Below are 26672 nucleotides of genomic sequence, written 5' to 3'. Positions count from 1 at the left end.
TCAGTGTGTGAGGAAATACATAATCTTTGTTCACGTGCCAAGAGCATGCAAATCTTTAGAGGAGTTTGCTTTATGAGTTACTTGTTGGATGCAGCAGACCTGAAACTGTGACCAGTACATATAGCCTGCTGCCCCCTGGCACGGCCCCCCACCTCCCCAAAAAAACCCCAACAAAACCAAACAACCTGACAAAACAAAGAAGCTCACAACCCGAACAGCAAACCTTCTATTACATATGGCGAGATTATTTGCTGTTAGAGCAAACACTCTAAACTCAGGAATTTCACTAGTGGGAACACTACTTCTGGTCCTCTCAGGAAAGTAGAAAGAGCCATTTTCAAAGCTCTTCTCTGGCTCTGCTTCTCTGAATCTGATGTCCACAGGCTCAGACCCAGGTCTCTTGCTGTGCACCTTGTGCAAACACTTAGCCACTGTGCAAAAGAGACGAAAATGCTACTCTTTCATGTGGTACTGGTTCACATTTGCTCTCCGCTAGCATGACAGTTTGCACAAATAGCATGAGGCTCTTGCAGTCTGTACTTCCCCCCAGCAGTTAGGGCTGAATCTTGTGCAGAATGGCCTCTCTCCACCCTCTCTGTGTGGGCACAGAGAGCTTTTGTGACACTCTGACCTACCAACTCCCCAAGCACTTTTCCATGTCTATGTGTCCTTGTGTCTACATCACCTGGGATTTGACTCAGTAATAATGGGCTAATTGCCAGTGTGTGGAAACCAGGGAACTACATGAGCAAAGACCAAGATTATAGTATTAATCTGAGAAAGTTTTATCTGTGAAATACTTGATAGTGTGGCTTGCTCTGTATTTGAGGCTTATTCATTACCAGCTATAGAACAAAAGAACCAGAGAGAGCTGAAAGACTTGGTTGTCCTATTCAGAACTGCTTTCAGCAGTCGGATTTGAGAACTGACAGAAAACTCTTGTAAGTAGTAGCAGCTTGGTGCTAAAGGAAGATATGGCAAGAAATTGTACTGTGGGTTGAATGGTCTGTAAAACACCCCCACCCCCCCCAGGCAAGAAAAGCTAGTTGTGATACTACTGATGTTTGTTTTGTGTTTGTTTTGGTTTTGATTGATATCCTCTGATCTACTTCTCAAACTTTTTCATTAGGGAGTTGGGTTTTTTTCCCCCTCTCATTTGTGGAGTAAGTTAAGAAGAGAGATGATGTTGAAAGCAGTTGTGCTGCTGTGCTGTGCTCTGGGCATAAGTACGTTCCCCATGGAAGAACCTGAAGATGGAGGCAAGCACTGGGTAGTGATTGTTGCAGGTTCGAACGGCTGGTACAACTATCGACACCAGGTAAGGATCATTGGTCTCATATGCTGGTGCTGGCCACATGCCAGAAAATGCCTGCTGTGGGACTCATGGGGAGGTGATAGCTGCCTAGATTAGTTCAGACCTTCTGTCATTTGGGCATTTGTTTCTACTTCTAGATTTCCGAGAGTGTGTGAGGATTTCAAAATGAACAGCAACAAATTTGCTCAGGGCCTGGTCTTAATTCTTGTTATTCTCATCCCAAGAATTCCCCTCCACTGTTTGAATTTATTTTTTTTTTCTTAAAACTTTGTCTAGTCTTTCATCTTTTGAAAAGCTGTCATAAGCAGGAGGAGCGACATTCTTCCTGTAATCACGCTTCTGCACCCTGGGAGACCTGTATCGATTAGGCTAAATATTCTATTACTAAGCTAGAGGCTCTGACCCGAAGTCGCCGGTGAACAAATGATGTCTAGAATTAAACCTCATTTTGTTGACACATGCATGTTTCTATTTGTTTTCCTCTTTTCCCTATGTTATGAAAAAGCTCCCTTTCTTCTCACCAGTTACAAAATCTGCAGAGGCTGCAAATGCACAGTATGTTTTTTGTGGGGTAGAGGACATCCAGAAGGGGGTTCTTTTTAACTAGAATCAGTTTGCTCACTCTGTTCAACAGCATGACCTTAAAGTTGTGTTGGCACAACAACAATACAGTGCACTGGGGTGCAGGGGTCAGAGTGAATGGCAGAAAAACAAGAGGAGGGAACAGGAGCTCTGGAGTGTGACACTGCTGTCAAAGCCAGTGTGTTGTGGAGTTGTGGTCTGAGCACAAGTGTCAGGATAGACAGAATTAAATCCAAGTGACTTAACTGATTAAGTTCAAGACTTAACAATCAGCAGTCAGGAGACTATGGCAGGTTTTTTTCCTTTGAGGAATTCTTAGGTGATCCCTTAAACAGATGAATCTACATTTAATCAAAGTCTTTGCTCTAAACTTGCAACTACTTGCTTTCTGGGAGAACAGAGTCCATTTAATGCTGATTTATGTGTACATTTGTAAATTTCTAAATGTTAGAAAGTAGTTTACTAGACTATTGTTTGTTAAGGTGAACTTGAACACAGATTGAAACACTAGTGTACAAAACAAGCATTTTAAAAGTTAAACTGTATTAAATGTACAGGATACATCTGATCTGCTGTACACAAACTTTTAAAATATGTTGTTTTTAATGTAACTGCCTGTAAAATCTAGAGAAGGTGAAGCCTGTCTGTGTTGATTGAGGAAGAAACGAGCCTTCCATGTGTTGGGCATTCTGGGGTTTATGGTTATGTTTCTGCTCCTGCTCAGCTCACCATCAGTTTGGAAATTTCAGTGCAGTGATGAGCTTAAAACAAAATGAACCAGACTGACAGCCTTGTGGCATCTGAAGAAGAACCTGTTACTAGCAAATGATAGCTCAACACTTTGTCAAACTGGTTTTAGGGATTTTGCCAGCTCCTTGCACTGTAGCTATCACCTGATAACCATAGCTGGAATATTACAGCATTAATATAAACTATTCCTATTTCAAATTAAGTCTCAGAAAGGAAATTTTTAAAGTTGAAATTGGAAAACAATTATAGAAATACTAGTGTTGTGCTTGATCACTGCTTGCCCTGGGATGTCTAAATATAATTACCGAGTTGTCCTCTGGTTGTTGCTGTTGCTGTATAACCAGTCTTTCTGCCTCCCTTCTGCCCTAGGAGGTTTTAATACCACAGCATTTATTGTTTAAATAAAACTACATTTTTGAAGCTGTGGCTCATGAGGATTCTCTTCCTACAGTTGCCCAAGCATAGAGTTTTTAGCCTTTCTGTCAATGAGCCTTCAGTGGCAAGTCTTATCTGCCAGGTATAATGGATTATGAAAAACACAAGATGCACACTTACATATTGGTGTCAAACAATAAGTCCTTTGAACATGGCAGTTTCACAGAAGCAAACTAACTTTTGAGTATGGTCATGTTTTGCAGATAGTTATTAATAATTGCTTTTCAAGGTTAGAAAAGTGAGAACGAGATTTCTTTAAACACCTTTATCTTGAAGATATTATCAAATAACTATGTAAAATATCTGCACTGTTAGACTGTTTGAATTTCAGTCCTAGAAATTTCTGTATTTGAGCTTCTACTGCTTGCTTCAGGTACAGTATTAACATTTGGAAAAAAAGAAAATTAGTACACTACTAATAGTCCTATCAAAGTTATGAAATTGGCATCATAAAATAAGAGAGTCTGTGTGAAGGATCCTTCACAATGGGGCTGAGCTGCTACTTACCCGTCCTGGGCTAAATACTGTGCCTATAATTTGTAACAAAAAGGATCAATTCCCACGAGATGCAGCAGATTGGCAGCCCGTGCTGTCTTGCTTAGCGGCCTTTTGTGGCCAGCCTCAGGGGCCTGGCTGGAGTGAGCATCCATGGTGGGAGGGCATACTGTGAGACAGACCTGGCAGTTAGTCATAGAAAATCTGCCCTGTGCACGTCACAAAAAGTAATCCAGGGAAAGGTGCCTTGGGTATAAGAAAATTGGGAAAACTTGTTGCCAGCAATACCAGCTGAACCATAGACTTCTAGGAGGGTTGTACAGAGGAGGAAAGGTACTATGGAAATCTCAGGAATTACAACAGAGTTTTGGAAACCTTGTGCAGACTGATCACTGTGTCTTTGCATGTGTTAGTGCTCCCTACCCTTCAGCAGCGGAAGCAAAAGCACTCTTGAGTGTTTAAATTATTTGCTCAAGTTACTTGAAGTGGAACCAGGAATAGGACTTGGGCTTCTAATTCTGTGCTTCATCCATCATGGAAGTCATTCCATAGTGAACACATGCAGAAACGCATGTTGTTTTTCAGTAGAATAATATCTCTACTATCAGAAAGTGAAGCAGCACTCCAGGATCGCGGATTTGCGCAATTCTTTGCTTTCCAAGGGAGAAACTGCAGAAGAAAGTATGTTATACTCTAATTCACTTTCCTCCTGCCATCACCTTTCTTCAGAACTTCTTTGATCTAGCCTGTGTGCAAGTGAATTTGTAGATATGAATGTTCCTGTAAGTAGTTACTCAGTGTGACTATTTATTTACCACCGGGCTGGTTACTATTCTGTACGTGCAACTAAGCACTCAGAATATCCCTTTGTAATCTGAGACCTCAGCAGACACATTTCTGGGTTTCAGTTGCTCAGTTCAGCTGCTCAGGGTACAGTTAATACATGATGTTGGCATGTTTGTGTTACGTTTATATTTTGTGAGATCCGTTTGTTTTGCATGCTGTTTGCACACAATGCAGGCAAAACATACTTTGTTGCCTTTTGCAATAGTTACTTGGTGGCAATATGTGTTCATCTGACTAAAGAACCATAAAAAGAGGAGAAATTTACACCTTCAAAAATGTCTCCAACTTCATACACAGAAAGTTGCAGGGAATATAGTCCATCTCTGTATGCTGTACAGACCCCACAAACGGCAAGTTTGTAAAGACTGTGAGACCCTGGAAACATGGAGTTTGCATGTGTAACCTCAAGGAATCTGAAACTCCTTCTGAGACTTGTAAGTTAGCTGTCAGTGGTCAGGTTCCACTCTCAGTGGTGCAAACCTCAAGTCTAGACAGGAAAAATACACCGTTTGCACTTAACTATGAGCAAGATTCACACCTTGCAGGCACTTGTTTCCTCTGATCATTGAATTGAGACTGTTTCCTAATTAGCATGATCTAAACTTGTCTTACACAGTTATCTCATCAAGTTCCTAAAATTGATTTAAAGTGTTTTGAAGAGTATACAGCCCAATGTCACAGGCTTACTGCCACTGCAAAACTAGCTTATATATTGTTTTATGCTTGTGGCTTCTTGGTTCTTTGGTGTCATGGGTGTCACCCATATCTTAGTGGTTTTGACTAGAGTTGCTTGGGCTGTGGAAGGACTATCAACATGCTCTTCTTTGTTCCTCAGCAGTTATTCTGACTTCTCTATAGGAACTTCTTTATTACCAAACTGGCTACTATTCCCTAAATGCATCTGAGCACCCCTTATATACCGGGAAGAGAACTCCTCCCATTCCCTGGGAAAGTGGCTGAGCTCTCTACCACGCAAAGAGCTAGATGGTATAGCTCTGGGAATCTTAGTGACATAAATGATCAAATATAGCACTAAATGATGGATTTGGAGAATGCTAATTTTCCTTAAGAGAAGTAGAATTTTGTTTATACTTCTGCCTCTCCTGGGACATGATTGCACTAGATAACTCAAACCTAAAGTCGACTTCGCAAATGGATCACAGGGATGCAGACGGATGCTTTCTGGGTACTCCAAAAAACATAGTCAGTGGAAAGCCTGATGTGAAACAGTCTTGCTAAAGGTGGAGTACATACTTGAGGAGAAAAATAGCTGGAAAAAACAAAATGCTGAAAATAAAAACATTTGAATTTGCATGCCTGGGTGTGTTTTCAGTTGTTGTTTTTAGTCATATTCTTACGGAGCTTTATGGGTCAGGGACTATGTTCAGGGTTTTGCACGCTACCAACCAGAGCAGTATCTTATTCTGGGACTGTCTTAAGTTCTCTACAGTCTTGGAGATAACAGACATAAAGGATGGCTTGGCTGCTTGGCTTCAATTAACATTTCCTCACTGTGCTTACAAAATAGGAAAGGTTTTCCCATAGCTTCAGTTACAAAGTTCTTAATACAGTTAATAGTTTTTGGCTGATTCACTGATGTATGTTTAAGCAAGGGAATGAAACATTGCTGGCGTTTGAGGTGTATTCTTCTACCATGCTTATACATTAGAGTTCATTCTTTCTTAAGTCTGTGGCATTTCAGTGTACCTGTAGCAGGAACAGTGCCACTTTGCAATGAAGCTGACCGTTCATTGCACATGCTTTTTAGCTATGAACCTAGTGGTCATAAGACCAGAACTAACCAATTTCACAGAAGTCTAAGCTTTTCCCTTTAGGAACTATTTATGCATGCATGTGTCATAAAACAACTTGATTTTTCCAAAAATCCACTCCCCCCTGCAGTCTGCTTGAAAGCTGTGTCACTCAAATGTGTAAACAGCTGTATGGCAGAGGAGAATTGGGATGTTTTTTTTCTTTTAGAGTTTTCGCCAAATGAATGTTTTGGAAAACAAAATGCCTGTCCCAAGAAAACAGGAGAATACTCCCTCTGATCCCGTGCTTTCAAAATCTAGGAGTTAATTATTTAAGCAGATTTAAGCATAGATCTTGGATAAAAATTTGCTGATGTAGCAACAGGTTTAAACTAACGAGGGGACGAAAGGTCTGAACCATGCCATTAATAGTGTCCATTTTGGAGCTGGCCTGCGAGGTCTGTTGTGCAGTAGCAGCTGTACAGTTACACCTTCTGCTCTTCTATTCTTCTGTGCAGGGCAGCCACTGTCCACCCCAAATCATGGCCACAAAAGGGTGATTTACATCTAGTGATATGAATCTTTATCCAGTAAATATTCATAGCATTCATTTTGCATACTAATACCAACAAGAGATCTGGAACAATATTAGCTGTCTCTTTAGGGTGATTTACAGATACAGGTAAGCGAGAAATATTTCTGGAAGAAACAAGGCTCAAATAGCAAAAATTTGAGAGGCAGTTACACATCAACAGGAAATAACTCTCGATTCACGTACGCCTCCCTACTCTAGCAGCAGACTGTTTCCATTCTGGTTTTATAGAGGTTTGGTCTTTTACGTGTACAGAGGGAACAGGAGGAACATACAACCAATATCAAGGGTGGCTAGTCAGGTCAGCTAGTTCTGTGCCAAAAAAACCCCTACCTAACTGTTTGCTCAGAATTGTCCCGCTTCAGTCAAAGGAGGGCTAGCAGCAAAGCATGCTTTTGCTGCTCTAGCCTGTGTCAATGATACTATTATGCTACCAGCAGATGTAGTTCCCTTAGAAAAAGCCTCAGAAGGCTGGGACAGTCCCCAAACAGGTAAAGTTAATGTTGAGGGATTGATTACATTGATCTATTTCCTTCTACGCTGGGGAGTTTAACCCATTTAAATTTACCACCAGTAGCTACTGTTTACTAAGACAGGACATAGCGAGCAAACAGGCAATGAATCAGAAGAGAAGAGAGAAAAAAAGCTGATAATACGCAGTTACAAAGCTCAGCTAATTTTGGATATTTTGATATTAATTAAAAACACCTCTGAAGTCCCTACTGGCCAGCGACTGACTGTGGGAGCACAGACTATTGCTGGTTGAATATGTTGATATTATATCATGATAGTATGCCTAAGCATTTCTGCGTGTTGCCAGCCTAGAACTGTTTCTGTCAGCATAACAGATCTGTATTATGTCTTGAGAGTGTCAGGGGATTGATGATCTACTCATCGATGTAGAGAAGCCCTTAGTGCTTTCTACTTCTGCTTGGGTTGCTTCTGAAGATCAAATACATGTTTAGTCAAACTGCACTCTACTGTTTCATATGATGTATGAGGCCTTTATAACTCTGTTTAACCTCGACCTTTTGACTTGTTGAGGCAGCAGCTGGTATAATGACATACAAGGAAATGGAGAACTATAAACAGTGGAGGTTGTCTAGGACAGGTGGAAGAGAACGTAGGCTGACCTGCATAGTAGCAAATGGAACTGCTTTAGTAAGGACAATTCAACATTCAGGGTTAGTCACGTGAAGAGATTTTGCTGTGGGAGAGTTCATTAGCATGGAATGTGCCTCACCCTTCCCAGAACCTTGCACACCTACCTTCTCTTTTCAGCTTCAGCTACACTTGACAATACCAAGGATTATAAAGTGACATGATTTTACAGCGTCCTTGCAGTTAAACTAGTCAAAACCACTAATGCTCCTAAATCATCTGAACTTACAGATGTCTACTTAAACCACTTTGGTTTGGTTTACAAACTAGCAAATTAGATTAGTTAAACAAAAGTAAGCTGTAAAGCTTTGCTTCTTGCCTGCGTTTGGAATGTGCATTTGTTAGATGAAATTTCTTCCATTAAATCTGCACCGCTTTTTGTAGCATGTGGCATGTCATAGATCTAGAGCTTAGGAATGATTGTTAATGTCTTGTTAGGTCATTTGCAGACTGCCAGTTGAAAAGAAGAGATCTGTTTGGGCTGGGCTTTCTAAGAATTTAGCATTCTGTCACAGGTTTGCATTACTGTAATAACACTTTGATGAGTGTTGTTATTTCTGTGTCATAGGAAGATGGTTCTGTAAAGAAAATCTGCTTGTTTGTATCCTATACAAGTCAGGAAAAGATCCTGAACAAAAATTCTGCATTTTTCTTTTCTACTGAAATCTGTTTTCTTGCCCTAAAGTTACTTCAGTTTACAAGAAATACATAATCAAAAAGAAAATTTTCCTTAGGAAAAATTCTCATCTAGTAAAACAAAATCTAATAAATTTTTTGCAGAGGTGAGATTGGTAAACCATACTTCTTTAAGCCAAGGACAGTCTTTGATGCTTAGTCATGCAGGCATGGTGCAGAACTAATTGAAATTGGTGGAAATTAACTCTCTTCTTCTGTTTGGCACAGCTTGGTTTTGTCTGTCAGTGCACAAGGGTTTTCTTTTAGATTTTCTCACAGACCACAGAACATTGCTGAAAATGTGTTGTTAAATTTTGTTAGCTGTACCAAGTCTGAAGTAACTTCTGGTTTCTGTTTAAATAAGAAAACAAAATAGGTAAATGGGAGAGAGATTTTAATCAAAGTCGCTGTTATTAATGCAGCTACTAGTGAGAGAAAGACATTGAGTTTTGGTTTAACCTATGCATTTCAGCCCTCTAGCAACCCTCAACCTCATATTTGAATGCAGTTTCTTTTGGACAATAGCCAGCTCTTAGGCCTGCAAAGCTATTTTTCTTCTGGTCTCAAATGTAAAATCTCTGTTAAAGCTAGTAATGATAATCTGCTTAATTTCAGGCAGATGTGTGCCATGCATACCAGATTGTACACCGAAATGGAATTCCAGATGAACAGATCATTGTCATGATGTATGATGACATTGCTGATAATGATGAGTAAGTGATGAATGTGCACTAGTTACAAACTGTATGGTTACTACAAACACACCATAGTCACCGATGTGTTTTGAGTTTTTAGTAGTTTTGTAAGAAAAGCCTTTAAAACTACCTGTGATACACATAGAGACATTTTATCTATCAGCACGGTAATTCTTTGAAATATGCTCATGAGCATTCTAATCTTACTCCACTCAGCATCAGTTGTGGCACTGAGGACTGCAGAGCTTCATTGTTATGAGAGTAAGTGATCTGAACTCTCAGGTAACAGTTCACGGCAGATAAATAGCCTAAAGCCACAAACATAGGGAAGCTCCATGTATTACTTGCAGGGCTTTTTGAAAGGATTTTATCAGATTCATTCCCAGCATGTACATTCAACAAAGAAGCATATATGTCCCATCCTTGGTGACTGTCTAGAGTGTATAATTGCTTTCTATATGAAACAGTTCCATTTAAAGCCTCTAATACTGAGACAACTTCAACAGAAATCAGTGGACTTCACATGCACATCAGCACTGGGAGCAAAGAGTAAACAGCGATGATAGTATAAGAGACCACCTGCCTACGTATTCAGATACATGGACATGATCTGAGGCAGGATAGCTGAAGGTACCATGAGGGTAAGGACACTTGAGGCAAGCGTAGTGACTGACTGAAGTAAAAAGGCCTTTATATTCTGAGATCACTTAATGACACATGGTTCAAGTGCCCATACTCTCTATCAGGCAAGCTGGCCAGTCAGGACAGTTCTGTGGTCACTGTATGACACATGGCTAACTATTCAGATTTATGTTCCATTTACCTTTCAGAAATCCAACAAAAGGCATTGTCATCAATAGACCTAATGGCACAGATGTGTATGCTGGGGTACCCAAGGACTATACAAAGGAGGTAGGAATGAAACACCATTCCCCAGGGAGGGTTTTACTCTTACACTCCAAAATGCACATAGTATAAAGCCTCCAGCTTATTTGCCTGTGTGGTTTGGTACACATAAGATGAACATAAGCAGTACATGCTTTGAGGTGAAGCAGTGGTCATAAAAGTAAACCTTTACACTGTTTCTGTGGTGGCACAGGAAATAAAAGGAGGAAAAGTCTTACGTTCGTAAATGTTGTAACTCAATCTGAAGAACAGCTGTGTAAGACTAATTGGTTCATTAAATCGGAACAGTAATCCAATCGCTTGACAATTTCATGATTCAGTATCTGAGTCAGTCATCAGTGGCTAATACGTTATGTAATGACGGATTGAAAAGGATGGCCAGCAAAACTTGCCATCCATGTATTGATTCTGCCTTTCAGAAGCCATCTGCTAAATGAAAATTTTATTGTTGTTTTTATGATCAGATTTAACTTGTAATCCTCTTAAAACTTTAGGATGTTACTCCAAAGAATTTCCTTGCTGTTCTCAGAGGAGATGTGGAAGCGGTGAAGGGCATAGGATCAGGAAAAGTATTGAAAAGGTAAGATAAGTTTAATTTAGAAAATAATTGCACGTGTAGCTGTATATTGGCAGTGATTCCAACAGAAGAAGAGGGTAAGTTAGAGCAACTTGAGAATCCAGCAAGATTATCGATAGCAATTCCAGGTCATTCACATTAGAAATGCAATGATTCTGGTTTCTTCAGCTGTCCAGCACCAAGAAGCAACTGCTGATATTCAACTGGTATGGAGTCCAGTATAGATTAAGGTATAAAAACTAGATGATAGTATCAACTCTATTAAGGTATTTGTTATTTAGACTATTTTCTTTTGCAAGAGTGGCTATTCAAAGAGTTTTATTAAGGTTTGGAGACCTCTAGAAAGGATTTGCTAAGGCTTGACTTAATGTACACACATAGTTGTATTAGTCACCTGAAGTGGTGAGACTTGGCAGTCGGGGCAGAGGGACAGAGATAGCTTAAACAGCTCATCAGCTGCATAAATTGCATGTCTAATCCCAGCCTTGGTCTTTGTGGCAGGTATAAGGTTATCCAGGCTTTGTATGTAATGAAATGGAATTATGGTTTATATTTAATGCAATAAAAATATTTGCGATTGAAAAAGTGATACAAGCAATTACCCTTGTAACTGATGTATTAGTTTACAAATACCTTAAGCATAAGTTGCATAAATGATTTTAAGTTTCACAGTATTCTAATGTATGAACAATAATAAATTGTAGACTGGCTAACTAGAATGTAAAATCTTGTCATTAATGGGTGTAGTTTATATAGGCTTGTATAATTCAGATGCTTCAAGAATAAAAGCAATATATTTGAGGGCCCAAATAGAACACATTGTGGAATGATACCTGGTGTCAGTTATTCATCTTGCTTCTACAGAGTTTGAGGTAGGAAAGTATGATGCCTATTTACTAAGGTGTGTTACGTTTTTGACTCAGTACTGCTGGTAAAGAGTTATATCATGTTATATTTTTCTGTGTACAGTATTTCCTCTAAAAGCTGTAAGAATTTAAATTTAACCATTTGGAAGGACTAACCTAGTTAAAAAACAATTGTGGCTATCTTAATCTGACAGTTTAATTTTGGAGGCAAAGCAATTAAACAGAACAGAAGAAGCCTGCCTTGGCATTCGGGAGAATAAAAAAAAGGAGCAGGACCGTAGTCAAATAAGTTATTGCTCTCAGTTGTTTAAACTTCATCCTGAAAAGCGGAGAGAGAAAATTATATATGTAAGGCATATAGGCAAAAAGGTAATAAATTGCTGCACATTTATTAGATTGTTCTAGTAGCTGGAATGGGTCAAGAGGTAACTATAAAGTGTTTGTTAAAAAGAGGTACTTCAGAACACGTTACCTGTGAAAGCTCAGTGCTACAAGTCAAATAAGGGAGTGGCTATGCAGAGGGCCAAAGACTCTTGAGCTACTTGGGAAGACAACTTGAACCCACATAGAAAAGTCCGGTTATTTGCATTTCACCTTGGTTGAATTTTTTACACTTAATCAAGAGTGGGAGCCATAAAAATAACACCCAGCCCTTCTTTGTTAGGCTCTGTTTTGTGAATTTCCAAGTGGCTTGACTTCTGCAATTGAGTGGGACAAGAACTCCATTATCTGCCCAGGAAGCTTCTAGGTTTTCTTCCAGGTTGTTCCCTAACCAGCAGGGTATTGGCCAGGCAAAAAGCTGGACAGTCTCCCCTGATCTGCTGCAGTTATACCTCTTGCAGTCAGGAAAGAGCAAAAGCAAGTATGTGTTTCTGGACCACCGATAACAGAGGAAGAGAGGAGGGCTTTGGGACTCCTTCCAGTCTGTTGACATATTTTATATTTAATGGTCCCTGAGTACAGTTTAAAAGCAAAATCCCTTTGCAGATCTGGCTGTTAGGGCAAGACCTTAATATCACCCAAACATGATCTGTTTCATTTAGAGTGCAATAAAAATCTACAGCAAAGAGTGCACTAGACAGGGAATCAAAGCCTCCTGTGAGCATGCAGTGCTCAACTGACTGCACAGCCACATAGTGCAAATGCCGATTTGGCCTAATGGGTGAGTTTGTGTACACATCGGTTCTTCACGGGGGTGTGGGCTGACACTGATTTGGCTAAGTATGGCCATACAGATCACAACAAGGTAGTATGTAAACATACCTAAGGATCTTACCATAGAATTCTGTTTTTGTGGTTTATCCCTGTGTTATTGGTGTCTCAGTATAACTTAGTTATAAAAGCATTCCTTTTTAACCAGACTGCTGCAGATGCCTGCAGTATAACAGACAGACATTAAAAAACAATTGCCCCCCCACCTTACTCAACATACCAGCCCCTGCCTCACCAGCAATCAGTTTACAGTTCGAAACATGAAGTGTAATTGCCAGATTCCCCATACCTGAGGGACTAGCCTGTATCCCTGTTATCATTCCTTTTGCAGACACTTACCTCCTCTCATAAGCACTCAAAGCAGTATGCTTTGGGAGAAAAAAATATTACCAAGAGGAGGAGATTGCTTCAGTGGTATTATTTTCAAAGATTGACATGTCTTGGCATTGAGAAGCAGATGATTATTGTTGTAACGAATATGAGGCTGGAGTGGTTAGAAAGAATTTGTTTACAATTTTTTCATTACAGTGGTCCCAAGGATCATGTGTTTGTTTATTTCACTGATCATGGAGCTCCAGGACTTCTGGCTTTTCCTGATGATGATGTAAGCATTTGGGGGGATTACTTTGTCATTAAAAACATTCTTTTAGTGACATACTAAAATGAGTAAGTAATAAATGTAAAACATGAAGATATTTGATGCGCTGCCATATTGAAGGGGGAGACAGAAAAAGAGCAATATTCTCATCACTGCAGTCTGTTTTTTTTCCAGTTTGAATCTGATGCATTCAGTCAAAATTAGGTTGTGTCACTTACTATTTCATTGGACTTTGGTGGTCCAAGCACACTGTTTCACGCACATATGACTTGACTTTCTGGTGCACAGTACTTCTCGCCTGGGACCATTACTCATCTTTTCCAGAGTGGTAAATAGAACGTTGTATTTCAGAAGGGCAAAGCACTGGATATATTTAGTGCGAAACAGTATACATATTCACAACAGTTAGCATTTATTCCTGTTATGTGCGTTGTGTGTCTGTTGGCCGTAAGTGGTTTTAATACAAGCCTTCTTATTTTACAGCTTCACGTGAAGGACTTGAATAAGACTATTTGGTACATGTATCATCACAAAAAATACCGGAAGGTAAACAAGCGTATCAGAAGTTGTGAGATTAAAAGAGCAGCTGGTGTGGAAGAGAGGGATCTATCTTCGTTTTGAGAGTTGTTTAAAGCAGGAGGAAGCTGTTGCCATGCAACAAAATTTGGATTATTACTTTGCACTTAAAAGGATTGATCCTTTCCAAATTTTCTCTTTCCATTGTTAGTTTACTGTATATGTGCAGTTGATGTTGAGATGTAGTGTACTGCCTTTTGATAATGGTATATATTCTGACCAACAGTGGAGAAAACATCCATAATGATTTCAGTCTCATAATATGTACCTGACTGTCTCTTCCTGTGCTTTGTTCACTTCAGGCTGCACTGTTACTACAGGAAGTCTGTATATACCTCATGTTTCACTTACAGTTACTAACATAGTTTAAGAGACTGTACCTTGTACAGAAAATTCTGTGCGTTTATTTTGTCACATGTAGTTTTAAGCAGAAAACCTCATATTTAGAACATTTCAGTAGCTTGTCTTTTTTAGGCAACTTTCTGTGGTAACCAGTCTACTATGGCTGGCTGTATTTAGGAACACATAAATGGCCATTGGTTCCAGAAATACTACATTCAATAGTGGCACATTGCTGTGCCTAAAGTGACTGTATATTTGATTTATGCTTTGTACATTAGTCAGCAGGTCCCTGTGGATTCTACAGAGATTAATGGCACCTTTTCATAGTGATTGTTTCCTGCTTCCACATACTTTAGTTCCAAAAATGAAAAATTGGTCTATTTGCTTTTGTGTTTTATTTTGTAGCATTATGGATAGCTTTTGTTTCAGGGATAGCAGTACATGCCAACTAGCTACAGCTGAAAAGCACTGAAGGACTTTCCTCCATTTCTTCATGGAATTTCTTAAGGTCTATGGTTTATTTTATAGATGGTGTTTTACATTGAAGCCTGCGAGTCTGGATCTATGATGAATCATTTGGCTGATAATATCAATGGTGAGCAATCAGTTAACTTACTGGACTGGACTTAAATGTCACAGCTTGTCACAGAGCTAGACAGATTGTGCATCAAGGATAGGCTCAAGGCTCTTCTGTGTAGTTTTAGCAGGGGAAGCAGAAAAATTAGAGAAAGTTAATATTTTCCATTTGTGGGAAGGTCCTTTTAAAGAATTAAGGGACTCTCATAAAGACTTAACAGGGCTTTCAGTTTCTTGCAAGTGAGAAGTTGAAAATGTATTTCTCCACAGGAACTATGTGGTTGTCCTTAATTTGTAGCAGTTAAGTTATACTGGTATTTCTCAGCTTCACCGCTGCCAACAGCAGGTGTGAAGTTTCTGCTGTCGGTTTCATTGAATAGCAAAGGCGCTTGTGGGACACCATTGCCAGAACGTTTTGCTACACCCATTTGCACAATAACCCACAAAGTGGAACTCGTATTTTTCAGGGTTTCTAGGCTCTCTGCTGCAGAGCTGAGAGCTCAGCCTTGATTAGAACAAGAAATCACTGTCTTTTCAAACTGCTGTTCTATGGCAGGGAGGCTGAGCACTCTGGCTTTCTTGTAGTTTTGAAGCTGTGATTCCAGGGAAGATCAACCATGTGCCTCTCCATGGCTTCCCGGGTCTTTGGCCATGGATTATGCTCTCTGGCACCCACCCAGACTTCTTACAGCTCTGTCAAAGATTTACAGAAAGTTAATACAGTATGTTTCATACTGAGGATTGTTCAAAATAAATGCTCAGTGAATCAGCACTTTTCAGACTTTGTTCTAGTCAAAATTTCTAGTCTGGGGACTCTCTATTTTTGCCACCAGCTCTGTCACAGTCTTACAAAAGCAGAAAATTGGCAATTTATGTATTACAGTACAAAGCTATCTTTGGCAGCCTTCAGTGGTGAACTACAAAGCTTAACCGGTTACTGAGTAAGCATTTTAAAGGGTGCTAAGAGGAGCACTTTACTACACAGAGATTTAAGACTTTTTTTTTTGCTTTTGAACTTCAGTTCCGTTCTGAGTAAAAACAGCACTATAGCTCTATAAAAGCATTCATAACACTTTCTTGTTTTGAAATGCAGACTTTCCTTCAGTTGCACAACTATCCTATGAGTTGACTTTGGCAAAAAGCCAGAATAGGTTTTGCCTTAATACCTGTAAAAATGTGTTTACAGTATTTCTGTTGTGTTAGAGATGACTTAATGGGAATACTGTGCTTGGGACAGATGTTGTAGAGGTCTGTTTTACTTTTCTTTCAGTGCAGAGTGTTAATCCAAGAAAGGATATTACTTAAAGGTGGTGTTTTCTGGAAGAAAAGATGATTTAGGGGATTTACTCCAAGTTTGGGAAAAAGTCCTCATTATTGTAATAAAGAAAGTGAATGTATAGATGGTTGTCGGTGCACAGTGTTCTTAGGCAGTTCTTTGAATGGTAGATTTTTCCCTCAGAAGTGCATATTCTTCTTTAAACACCGCAGACTGCACATTTGGCAGCAAGGAAGGAACTCTTACAACAGCACTGAGGCTGACTGAACAGAATGATTAACAGGCTTCTTTCCTTGCTGCTATTTAGAAGTAAATGATCAAAAGCCAAAACACTGAGACAAATATATCACGTGCAGCTAAGTACTAAATCATGTGGGGGAAGTTAAAAAAAAAGGGAAAAAACCCCACTTTCTGCTTGTATTACAGTGTATGCAACAACAGCTGCCAATCCTAGAGAGTCATCTTATGCCTGTTACTATGATGACGAAAGGCAGACTTATCTTGGGGACTGGTACAGTGTGAATTGGATGGAAGATTCAGATATGGTAAGTTACTTCGATGATGCTTCTGTATTTCCATGCATGAAAAAAAAAGCACTAAGCTTTTTAAAAATAGCTCCTTTATATGATTTGTGAAAATACTTGGTTTTAGGTGAGACTGAAATCAACAAATTGAGTTGGTAAATTTATCTAATACTCAGAACCATATATAATCTGTCCTTTTTTGGGCCACTAAAATGATTTCTGAAACTAACTTTCAGAAACATTGTCATCTTTTTTTATATATAAGATTACAAACTGTCTAACTTCTGGTTTCAAATTCATATAATCTTAATCTGCTAATCTGAGACAACATCTCCAAATTTGTTAAACAAAGTGGGCAGTTCAGTAAGTTGTACCTCTGCTTCAGGGATCCTTAAATACTGAACTGTGGTTAACCGATTTGTTAGCATAATGGAAAACAGTATTAATTAAACAAACAGGGGATTTGTATGCTAGCCCACTTGTTTCTTGCCCATTCGCTAGGAGATTAGGAAATCACTAAAAGCAATTTGAGAATATGCTGTCAAATCTTCTTTTCAGTTTTTACTTTTACGTCTTTCAAAGGTTGTATAGCTCTTTGCCCTATACTTCCTTCTACGTACTGGTAGCTAAGACCCTTTCCAGGTTTCTTTGCATTTTTAGAATAGCTGAATTTAAATATCTCTGACCACATGAAAGTTTCTTCATGCAGGAAGATCTAAGAAAAGAAACACTCCACAAGCAATTTCAGCTGGTGAAGAAACGCACCAACACCAGCCATGTGATGCAGTATGGAAACAGAGTATGTATTTGACAAGGCTTCCTGGTCAGATGTATCTTAAAACCTTTTGTGCCCTGTACTTTTATCCCTAAAACAAACAACCTCCCCCCCAAAAAAAAACAACCAACAACAACTGTGAACTGGCAGGGTTGATTTAGAAAATGAACCTGTTAATCTCAGAAGGCCACTTTGCATTTAAGAGGTGATAGTCCTGATGCTAAAGGAAATGGAGCCTTCTATTATACTTTAATGCAAGGAGTCAGGATATGAGTTGTCCTTCAAGCTCTGTCAGTGATTTACACTTCAATCAAGTGTAAGAAGGGTATTTGCCACTTCCAGGCATATTATGAATATTAATGAAATGTTAATAAATTCATTGATCTCTCAAATGGAAAGAGCTAAGAGGTGATATATATCATTTATAATAGTCCCATTATTCAACAGATTAAGTATTTTTTAAAAAAAGAAGTCACGTTACTTAACCTGACTGTCTTTTTTCCCCCAGTGAGTTTTGGAAATAAAAGTTCCCAAATTTTTGGCAGCCTTGACCTTGTATTAAAAAACCCAATGAACACCCCCCCACCCCCCCACCCCCCATGATCTTTATTTTCTTTAATAAAGCAAGTTGAGAGAGTTAAGTTGGTATGGCAAAGCAAAGACAGACTACCTACTGGAGGTGATTGACAGTTTCCATTTGCTTACTTTCTAACCTTCAGAGCATCTCCTCCATGAAAGTGATGCAGTTTCAGGGCATGGGCAAGAAAGCTACCCCCATTCCGCTGCCACCTGTAGAACACTATGATCTGACTCCTAGTCCTGATGTGCCTTATGCAATCATGAAACGAAAGCTGATGGCTACCAATGACATCTATGAGGCTAAGAAGATTGCTGCAGAGATGAAAACACACCTGGAGGTAAGCAAAACCAAAAAATTAATTATGCATCAGGTCAGATTTGTTTTCATCATAAGCAATGGCAGAAGCAACACCCCTGAAGCCAATGGGATTACTTCCAGTTTTTGCAGATTGCAACAAAATCACTCTTCAGACTGGTAACTTCTAGTTGATTGTTTACTCCTCCTTTACATTTCAGGGATCTGTTCCACAAGGCACAATCAGTAGTGATTGTCTAGGCAAATGCAAGCAAATGCAGAAGTCAGTCTCACAGCTTTTATTGCCAGGAAATTCCTCATCTGCATCCACAGGGATTCTTGTTGGGTGGACTTATTCTTTAGTAATAGAGAAACTTGTCTCATTACAACCAGAGTCTCCCACATAGAATAGCTCCTGCAGAATGGTAGTCAGTGTTGGTGGTACTGGTGTTTTCTTTCTTCTGGCATAAGACACGGAAGACAGTGAGTGATTCTGGAGGATCTGCCAGGAGTCTGACTGTTTCCCTAGTTTTCATTTGTGTGTTAGACAGGTACAAAAGACTGGGCTAAAAGGAAATGGCAGAATTGTGTTCCTTAAAAAGAGCACAAGTTGAGGGAAGTTTAAAGAGAAATTTTATTGAAAGTCTTTGAATTAGGTTTAGAAAAAGCATGTTTTAAGTTCTTGTTCTTTTATGTGCAGGTGAAAGAATTTATCCAAGAATCCATGCGAAAGATAATCACCTTAGTAACAGGATCAAAAGAACAGACCAACCAGATTCTGTCAGACAGATTGACCATCAGCAATTACGACTGCTACCAGTCAGCGGTGAACCACTTCAAAGCTCATTGCTTCAACTGGCACTTACCCTTGGTAAGTCAAGCATTAGATATAACCTGATAAACCTACCAATAAAACAAGCACGGTAGTCATAAGCATATCTGCAAAATCAGCTTTTAGTAAAAAGCTAGCTTGGGGGCAGTCATACAGCTTAGTTTTGGAGAAAGGGTAAGTAATGTTTTTGGAAGCAGGAAACCACTTCCACTGCACCTGTAGATAAGAAAGATTACTAAATATACTTTCAGTAAAAACAAACCCAAAAATAATCCCTAACTTTTACTAGTTATTGCTGTCCCTTCATTGGCTCCCTCCCCAGAAATCCCAATATTAAATAAGCCATGTTGTATTTCTGCTCAAAGCATCTCTACTGGCAAAACAAACACAGGCACCACTACTGTGGATTCATAATCTACATTCATCTGAATTCATACATTCAGATTTCTGTATTATGATTGTGTGCTGGATAGTTCCTTGCGATAGCCTAGCTGCTGCTTCCATGGTCTGCTTGAATTCCTGAGAGCCTCTTTTTAGTCCAGGGGTTTTATTACTGTCTACCCTTCATGGGATCCTAGCTGAGGACCAAATCCTGTTGAGCTAAGCACTGGTTAGGTAAGAGTAAGAGAGGTCAGTTTCTGTTCTGGAAAACCCAGTCCTGATGTCAGGCAAGATAATCTAAGGTGGCAGTGGTGTGTGCTAAGAGTCAACAACAAATTAATTGATTTTAGCAGAAAGCAATGGGATTACCTGGCAACTGGCCAAGATTTAAGTACCATATATAAATCAAAAGCAGATGTACTCTTTCAGTTGGAGCTTCTAATCATCCAGGCTGTTAGGAAGCCACATTGCTCTGTAAAACTTTAGTTCTTCTTCAGTGGTTTTTGGGTTGGGTTTTTTTTGTTTGTTTGTTTTTTGTCTTGTAGGATTTTTTTGATTGAAATTGGTTAGGTGGATGAGCCTTGCCTAAGCGGCCAATGTACAGCTGAATTTACCTAATGAAATTTAAAGAACAAAATGCACAGAAAAAAGATCCATTTAGCCTAGTACTAGATTGTCAAGCCCATCAATTAAACACCTTGAATATTAATAGCATCTCTAAATTACTTCCACAATCTAATTTGGATAAACAATACTGGCTGTTCATCACTGAAATTATTAACAATGTTTGTTTATTTCAGTATGAGTATGCACTAAGACAGCTGTATGCCTTGGTCAACGTTTGTGAAGGAGGATACCCCATTGACAGGTAATGAGGTTCCCGGATACACTGTGGTGTTTTATTTGTGGCTAAAAAAAGCAGAAGTGATAGGCAAATGGAGCCTAACGCAAAAAGCTTCTCACTTGTTCTTCTCTGTTGACCATTTTGTCAGTAAAGTTCTCACTCTAAAGTTACGAATGCTTATTTTGGAAAGCGTATCGTTATTAGTTCCCTCCCACTCGTGATGATCTATTTCCCCAGTAACCCTTTAATTTCCTTGTTGAAGGCCGTCAGGGGAAGGTATAGCCAGTCAGAGGATCCCACTGCACCGCATAACAAACCAGCATGACCGGTGCAGGGGTGTTGCCCTGTAACTCCCGTATGATCTTACACTGAAGCAAGGTTGGGAACTGCTGGTGTTTCACCGCTGCCCGTCAGAACACCGCAGCACTGCTGGGTTCTGGTGAGGAAAGAGGGTACGGTGCTAGGGCCCTCATCTGAGTGTGTGGTAGGAAGGCAGGGAAACAGTGGTCCAGGCTGACCCTTACAGTGGTGCAGTAGGGGCAAGGGACTCATGGTGTCAAAATTCTCTCTTAGGAGGTTGTGGTAGAGGATGGGACCCTAGCTTGTGAGTCATTGAGGGGAAGAAAAGGGAGAGGAAAGCAGAGGAGTAGGGAATGGGCGAGTGAACTGGTAGTTTAGGCAGCATTCAACCCAGAAGGTGAAGAGCTGCCGCTGCCTCCGCTCCTAGTGGCATCCCGCTGTGCTTAGTGGGAGACAGTTTGAGAGCAGGGTGCTGGAAAAGCTTCTCATCATTATTGTTCTCTGTTGCAGAATATGCCTGGCCATGGATCAAGTGTGCCTTGGGTATTGACGGAAACAACAGTCCCCAATATAACCCTTACTACACGTCATAACTTTTCATAACTATAATAATCCAGATTTTACATGCATGCAACATGAAGAGTCTCAACCACTGTACCTGAACTGTGCTGGGAGCTGAGGCGCCTGACCATGAGCAATAGAGTGCTTGCCGGTGCTCTCCCCTGCGTCCCCACCTGCTGACAGCCTGCTGGTGTGACAGGGGCATTTTAGCAGAGCACCTGGAGCTTTCAGGATGGATGATTTGTTTCAAAGTGCAACGCTCTTAAGAATCTCCGGATGAACACTACAAGCCACCTATCTGGATTGCTAAATCTATGCTAAATTTAAACATTGAGCTATTAATTCTGAATTTTTTTTATACTGTTGCCAATTACTAGCTTTTTAAAAATAATGAATTCCATTACAGTGACTGATTTGCAGATTGGTTAAAAAGTGAAGAAACCAAAGCTTGTTCTTTATGCTTTAACTTCTTAACAGTCTGAAGAAATAAGTTGCATTCAAGAACTATTGGATGTGAATAGCACAGTTAAACTGTGAACAGTAAAAGTCTTTGTGGGTAGAAAGAACTGTTCCCCAAAGAAAAAAAACAAATATCTAGTGCTGTAAATGTAGCACCAGAATGCTATAATTAGATGTATGTACACACAAACCTGTGGGAAGTCAACAGAGTACAGAAATTGCCTGTGAATAAAAATAAAGTTGACAGTTTCATCAGCCTGCAGGGCAATACAGTGTTAGACATCTTGTGTCTTGAAAATGAACGAGAGCTCATTACGATACTGCGTTAAAAGGTTACCTGTCCCCTGTAAGCCTTTTATAAGGTGGGTCATCTCAAAAAAAAAACCAACCAAAAAACCCCAAACCAACAAAACACAAAACAAACCCCAAAAGCAACAAGAGCGAACAATATCAAAACCCCCAAAGTCACGTTGGAAGGCACCACTCCTTAGAGGTGACTCAGTTAAATGACAAGCCAGGGGAAAATTAGATGTTACAAGATGATTCAAAATAGTTTTAGGCTGTCCATAGCTTTTTACATGTGTAGACAGGATACAGAAAGAATTCAGGATTCTTTCCAAAGTATGTTTAATTACGCAAAATTACCTCCTCTCCTTGGGGGAAAAAACCCCAAGCTTTGGCAAAATCTAAAGCACTATCTCCAAGATGGAGAAGAGCCTTGAGTAGCTCCACTCAAAGGAGAGGGGGTGTAACTGAAACTGCTTTTATATAGAAAAGAGCCAGATAAAGCCAGGAGCGTTAGCACTTTCAGCTGTTGGCGGAGTGAGGGAGTGAGAGAAATCCCAGAGCACAGCTAGTGTCAGTATGGATGGGGAAAGGTAAAGGTATGTGGAACTAGGCTTAACTGAATTCAGACGTTAAAGTTTGCACCTTGGGGGTTGTTGAAAGTTCAGATATGCGCTACTTTTGAGTTCCTTATTTCTTTTCAGCTGTAAAGCTGGGGCTTTGTAGGAGAAATCTAAAAACAAGAAAGTATGAAATTCTTGAGTGCCTGAATGTGTTGCAGGTGTTCCCATGATGGCAGGAGGGAGGGGCTGGCCATACAGGACAGCTTTTAGGCAGTCTGGCTGCTGTCATGCAAGAGCCCCCAGTTGCTTTGAAAGAACAGGAAAAATTACTCCTTCAAAGCCCTGGTTGAATATAAACATTAAATCTGCTGTGTTTTACACATCTCTGCTTTTAGATTTGTTCTCTACCCTAGAAATCCATGCTGCTTCTCAAGCACTTAGCATCATCAGTTCATAGTTTCAACAATTTTCTTCACCCTTTAGAAATACCCATTTTCTTCTAAGTATTCAGAAGAAGCTTTTGGTCTTTTTATATCTAGAATGCAAAGGGGAAAAAAAGAAGCCCTCCAGGCTCTTCCCAGGTAGCATCACTTTACAGCTAAGAGTCTCCAGCCATACTAAATAGTCCTCAAAAAGTAGTTATCAGGTGAAAAATTGGCTACTAGCAGGCAATTTTTATTTTCACACATCACTGACAACCCAGGTGGCACTTGTGCCTCAGTACTGTCTTGTGCCCTGGCCCTCCTGCAGAGTCTTTAGCTCTGAGGATGCAAAGCTGAAATGTGGGAGAGTGAGATTTTGTTCTGTTTTCCTTCTGCAAGACCAGAGTGTCACCATCCTAAATGCTACCCATGGTGGCGGTACCCCTTCCCTCAGGGATGTGTGGAAATGGAAGAGAGAGGCAATCTGCTGAAGGTGTTGCTGCGCCCCCAATGCTGTCTGAGATGCAGCAGGTTCTTACCCATATCCTGCAAAAAGCATTAATGTGCTGTTGGATTTCCAGTTTGTATCCAGACACCCATTCCCTTTGCAGTCGCTCAGGGAACAGCCCCACAGAAGAAAAAACCCCAGCACCTTCAACTGCACTTGTCAATACACGGGTTTTAAGGCCTGCAAATAGCATCACACAGGCTTAGTGCCTACATGGCAGGCTGTTTATTTTGGGATGGTAATAGAAACTGATGAGAAAATAGTTTTAGGATTGTGCAAGGTCATTCTTACGCTAGAGTATCTTGTGCTGTATTGGGCAAGAGCAGACGCCCTCACTCTTTCTGCAGGCACGCAGCTGCCCAGCCTGCTGTTCCTAGAATGCGGGGGTGCAGGAATGACTGCTGCAAAATACGGAAAACTGTCAGGTTCCCAGCAAAGTGTCATCACCAGGCAGAACAGGGCAAAGTTGAGGCTATGTTATTTACAAAAAGTTTACTGAGCAGAATAGTTGTGTATATCGTTAAGCCCTGGGAAGAGTGTCACACCAGCCAGGGCTTCCTGTCCTCCTCCTCCTCATTGCCAGGAACAGAGTTCAAGGCCCTTTTCCCAGCTGTTCTCTGCCAGATCTGCCCTGTGCTTCTACCCAACATCCTGCTGCACACAGCAGTTCACCGCCTTTCCTCTGAGAGGGCCTGGAGGGCAGGAGGCGCGATCAGCCTCCGCCGTGTGCTATATGCTGACTAGTTCTATATAATGCAAACTTACACGGAACATAGTTTTGTTCAGAGCGCGTGTAACCACCCTCCCTTCTCTACTGGCAATGAAGCAGAAGGCAGTTCACCTGGAGTTGTAGTGCACTTTTTGAAGGATTGCAGTAAGCAGTAGTAGTTCAGCTCTGGCCGGACCGAGTTGTGTCTTCTCTCACCAGGACGATTTAAGGTAAGTGCTGAGCAGCCGTGCCCGTCTCGGGGCAGGAGGCTGAAGGCCTCTTGCTCTGTGCTCAGCCTCTGCCCTGTGGGAACAGGGATGGAAGGGCAGCGGAGGGAAAGGACACAAGCTAAAGTCCTGACTAAGCAGCATTTCATGCCAAGAGCTCATGCAATTCTGAATCAGCAGCTGCTTCCTTCCTAGGGACACGATACCCCAAAAGAGGCAGGGGACAACAGAAATATTACAAGTCTGTAACTCCATGAGGCGCAGGCAGAGTCGGCCAGTGTCCTACAGGAGCAACGTCCATCCAAGGAGGGACTCTGGTGGGACAGGCAGGGTGTTTGGCACGGCTAGGAGGAAACCATTTTTCACACTGCAAGGGTTTGAAGTGCTGGACCAGGGCCCTGCCGAGGCTGTATGACCTCCAGCCCTGGAGACCTGCCCCACGGAAGGCTGAGGCCCCCAGCAGCCCTGGGAGGCAGCCCCACCTGAGCAGGAGTTGGACTGGCCACCTCCAGGGGTCCCTGCCAGCCTGAGTGACTCCACAAGCCTGTGGAAAAAAGCCAGGCTCATGACGGGTTTCAAAGTACAGTTGGTGACTGATGCATGATGAGGCCCAGAAAATCCACAGGAAAACTGCCTTTGATTTCAGCGGCTTTTATTTTAGGTTATACAGGATCTGTCGGTGTAATCATTTCAGTGAATTATTGACAGATGGTATCACTGGCTGCAAAGTGGCATTAAATCAGCTCTGCACAGGAGGTGGCCACATGGGCTTTTTGTTTTTTCTTTGCAGGAGTCGCCAGGTTCAGCAGCAGGTCTCCCTCTTCCTCGCTCTCGCACTGGGTTCCTTTGCTTGTGAGTACATGAGCAATTGTTGCACATTTCTTTGCGAGTGTGTGTTTTGAGGAGGCCTTGGCTGTATTGCACAAGCCTCCTTGGTCAAAGTCTCCTGAAACACTCCTGTCTGCTGATTTCCGTGTGAGGGCCAGTGCATGAGTCACGGCATGACCATCTTGACTAACCAGGGGAGGCTGCAGATCACCAGACTGGGCTGCTTCCTCCTCGCCTGGGCTGCAGCATGAGGAAACCCCATGGCAAAGCGAATTAATAAAATCCCATGAAGCATTTAAAAATGCCCATTTAATTCCCACATTTTACTTTTTTTTTTTTTTTTTCTCACCACCCAAAGTGTCAGATATCAGCCCAAAGCAGCACAAGACCCTGGGCACCAGGGTCCGGGTGAAGGGACATGCTGAACCACTCCAGCTGGGGACTCTGAGATTCGCCAGGGTCACCAAAACAACAGCACGTTTGTTCCAGACAGGCTGGTTTTGCGTGACCCTGGTGCAGACAGGGCCCGAGTCCCACCGCTGAGTTGTGAGCTTGGAGAGGCAGCAGCCATCCTGCTGTCCTCCAGGACCCCATCCTTTCGGTCATCTCCCAGCTTGCATTCCCTGACAAGGCACAGCTCTGGTCAGGCCCTGGAGGAGCGCGGTCACCCCTGTACCCCAGATCTGTACGTTTAGCAAAGTTGTTGCTGGTGGTTTATACATGTGACCAAACAGGCCAGGTGCCCCATGCCTTCAGAGCAAGCCCTGCTCTGCACTGAGCCCCAGCACAGGGATTTCCTTCCAGGCAGCTCGCAGCCAGGCACGGTAACTGGCATTACTGTCGATAATCTTGGAGCTCAGCAGAGCCATGGCAACCTTTGCAAATCAAATCAGAGATTTCCAGCTGTTATGCCAGATGAAAATGTTGCATGTGCAATTTGAGAGCCTGTGTAAAAGCTCACAAAAATTCAGCTGGCACTCCTTGCATTTTGAAAACTGGGATCTGCAGGTCTGATTTTGGGACTAGGCTTTGGTAAATTCTAGTCGAAGCCCTTTTGGATTGCAGTGATTTAACACTGTCGTGGTTTCCACGGGCTCCACTGATCACCTGTATAATCTATGGTTTCCCCTTGCCCCGAGGTCCAGCTGCTGACTCAGCCATCCCAGGACACTGTGCTTCACTTCGTCCATCTGTTGCTTGACCCTGGCTAATGCAAGGTGCGGTTGCTCTTTGGAAATACCCAGCAGATCTGCCCTAGCTTCCTTCCTTGCCTGTTTCTACTTTGGCCTCACCCCCATGAGATTACTTTAGGCTCATTAACTGTGAATGTTACAGTATAAAGATAACCTGATCG

General features: G+C 41.2%; 1 protein-coding gene across 1 annotated transcript; it reads left to right on the top strand.

The window, feature by feature from the left end:
* The first annotated feature begins 1129 nt into the window (after positions 1-1129).
* LGMN (legumain) lies at positions 1130-22044 on the top strand. Its single transcript, XM_056347314.1, has 13 exons — positions 1130-1318; positions 9218-9315; positions 10128-10209; positions 10698-10783; positions 13387-13462; positions 13940-14002; positions 14903-14969; positions 16653-16771; positions 17460-17549; positions 18245-18442; positions 19100-19270; positions 20413-20480; positions 21267-22044. Exons 1-13 carry the CDS (start codon positions 1181-1183, stop codon positions 21304-21306), a joined length of 1296 nt encoding a protein of 431 aa, XP_056203289.1. The 5' UTR covers positions 1130-1180; the 3' UTR covers positions 21307-22044.
* The last annotated feature ends 4628 nt before the right edge of the window (positions 22045-26672 follow it).

Source organism: Falco biarmicus, chromosome 7, assembly GCF_023638135.1.
Source record: "Falco biarmicus isolate bFalBia1 chromosome 7, bFalBia1.pri, whole genome shotgun sequence".
In the NCBI taxonomy this organism is placed as follows: Eukaryota; Metazoa; Chordata; class Aves; order Falconiformes; family Falconidae; genus Falco; species Falco biarmicus.
The sequence above is the reverse complement of the archived record's forward strand: the minus strand, read 5'-3'. Positions and strand labels throughout refer to the sequence as shown.

Bases quoted from the DNA above. Each gene is read 5' to 3' on its own strand.
- LGMN (XM_056347314.1), top strand. From the start codon at position 1,181: ATGATGTTGAAAGCAGTTGTGCTGCTGTGCTGTGCTCTGGGCATAAGT. The intron at 10,784-13,386 runs GTAAGATAAGTT...TTTTCATTACAG, and splicing joins TCAGGAAAAGTATTGAAAAG to TGGTCCCAAGGATCATGTGT. The intron at 20,481-21,266 runs GTAATGAGGTTC...TCTCTGTTGCAG, and splicing joins GGAGGATACCCCATTGACAG to AATATGCCTGGCCATGGATC.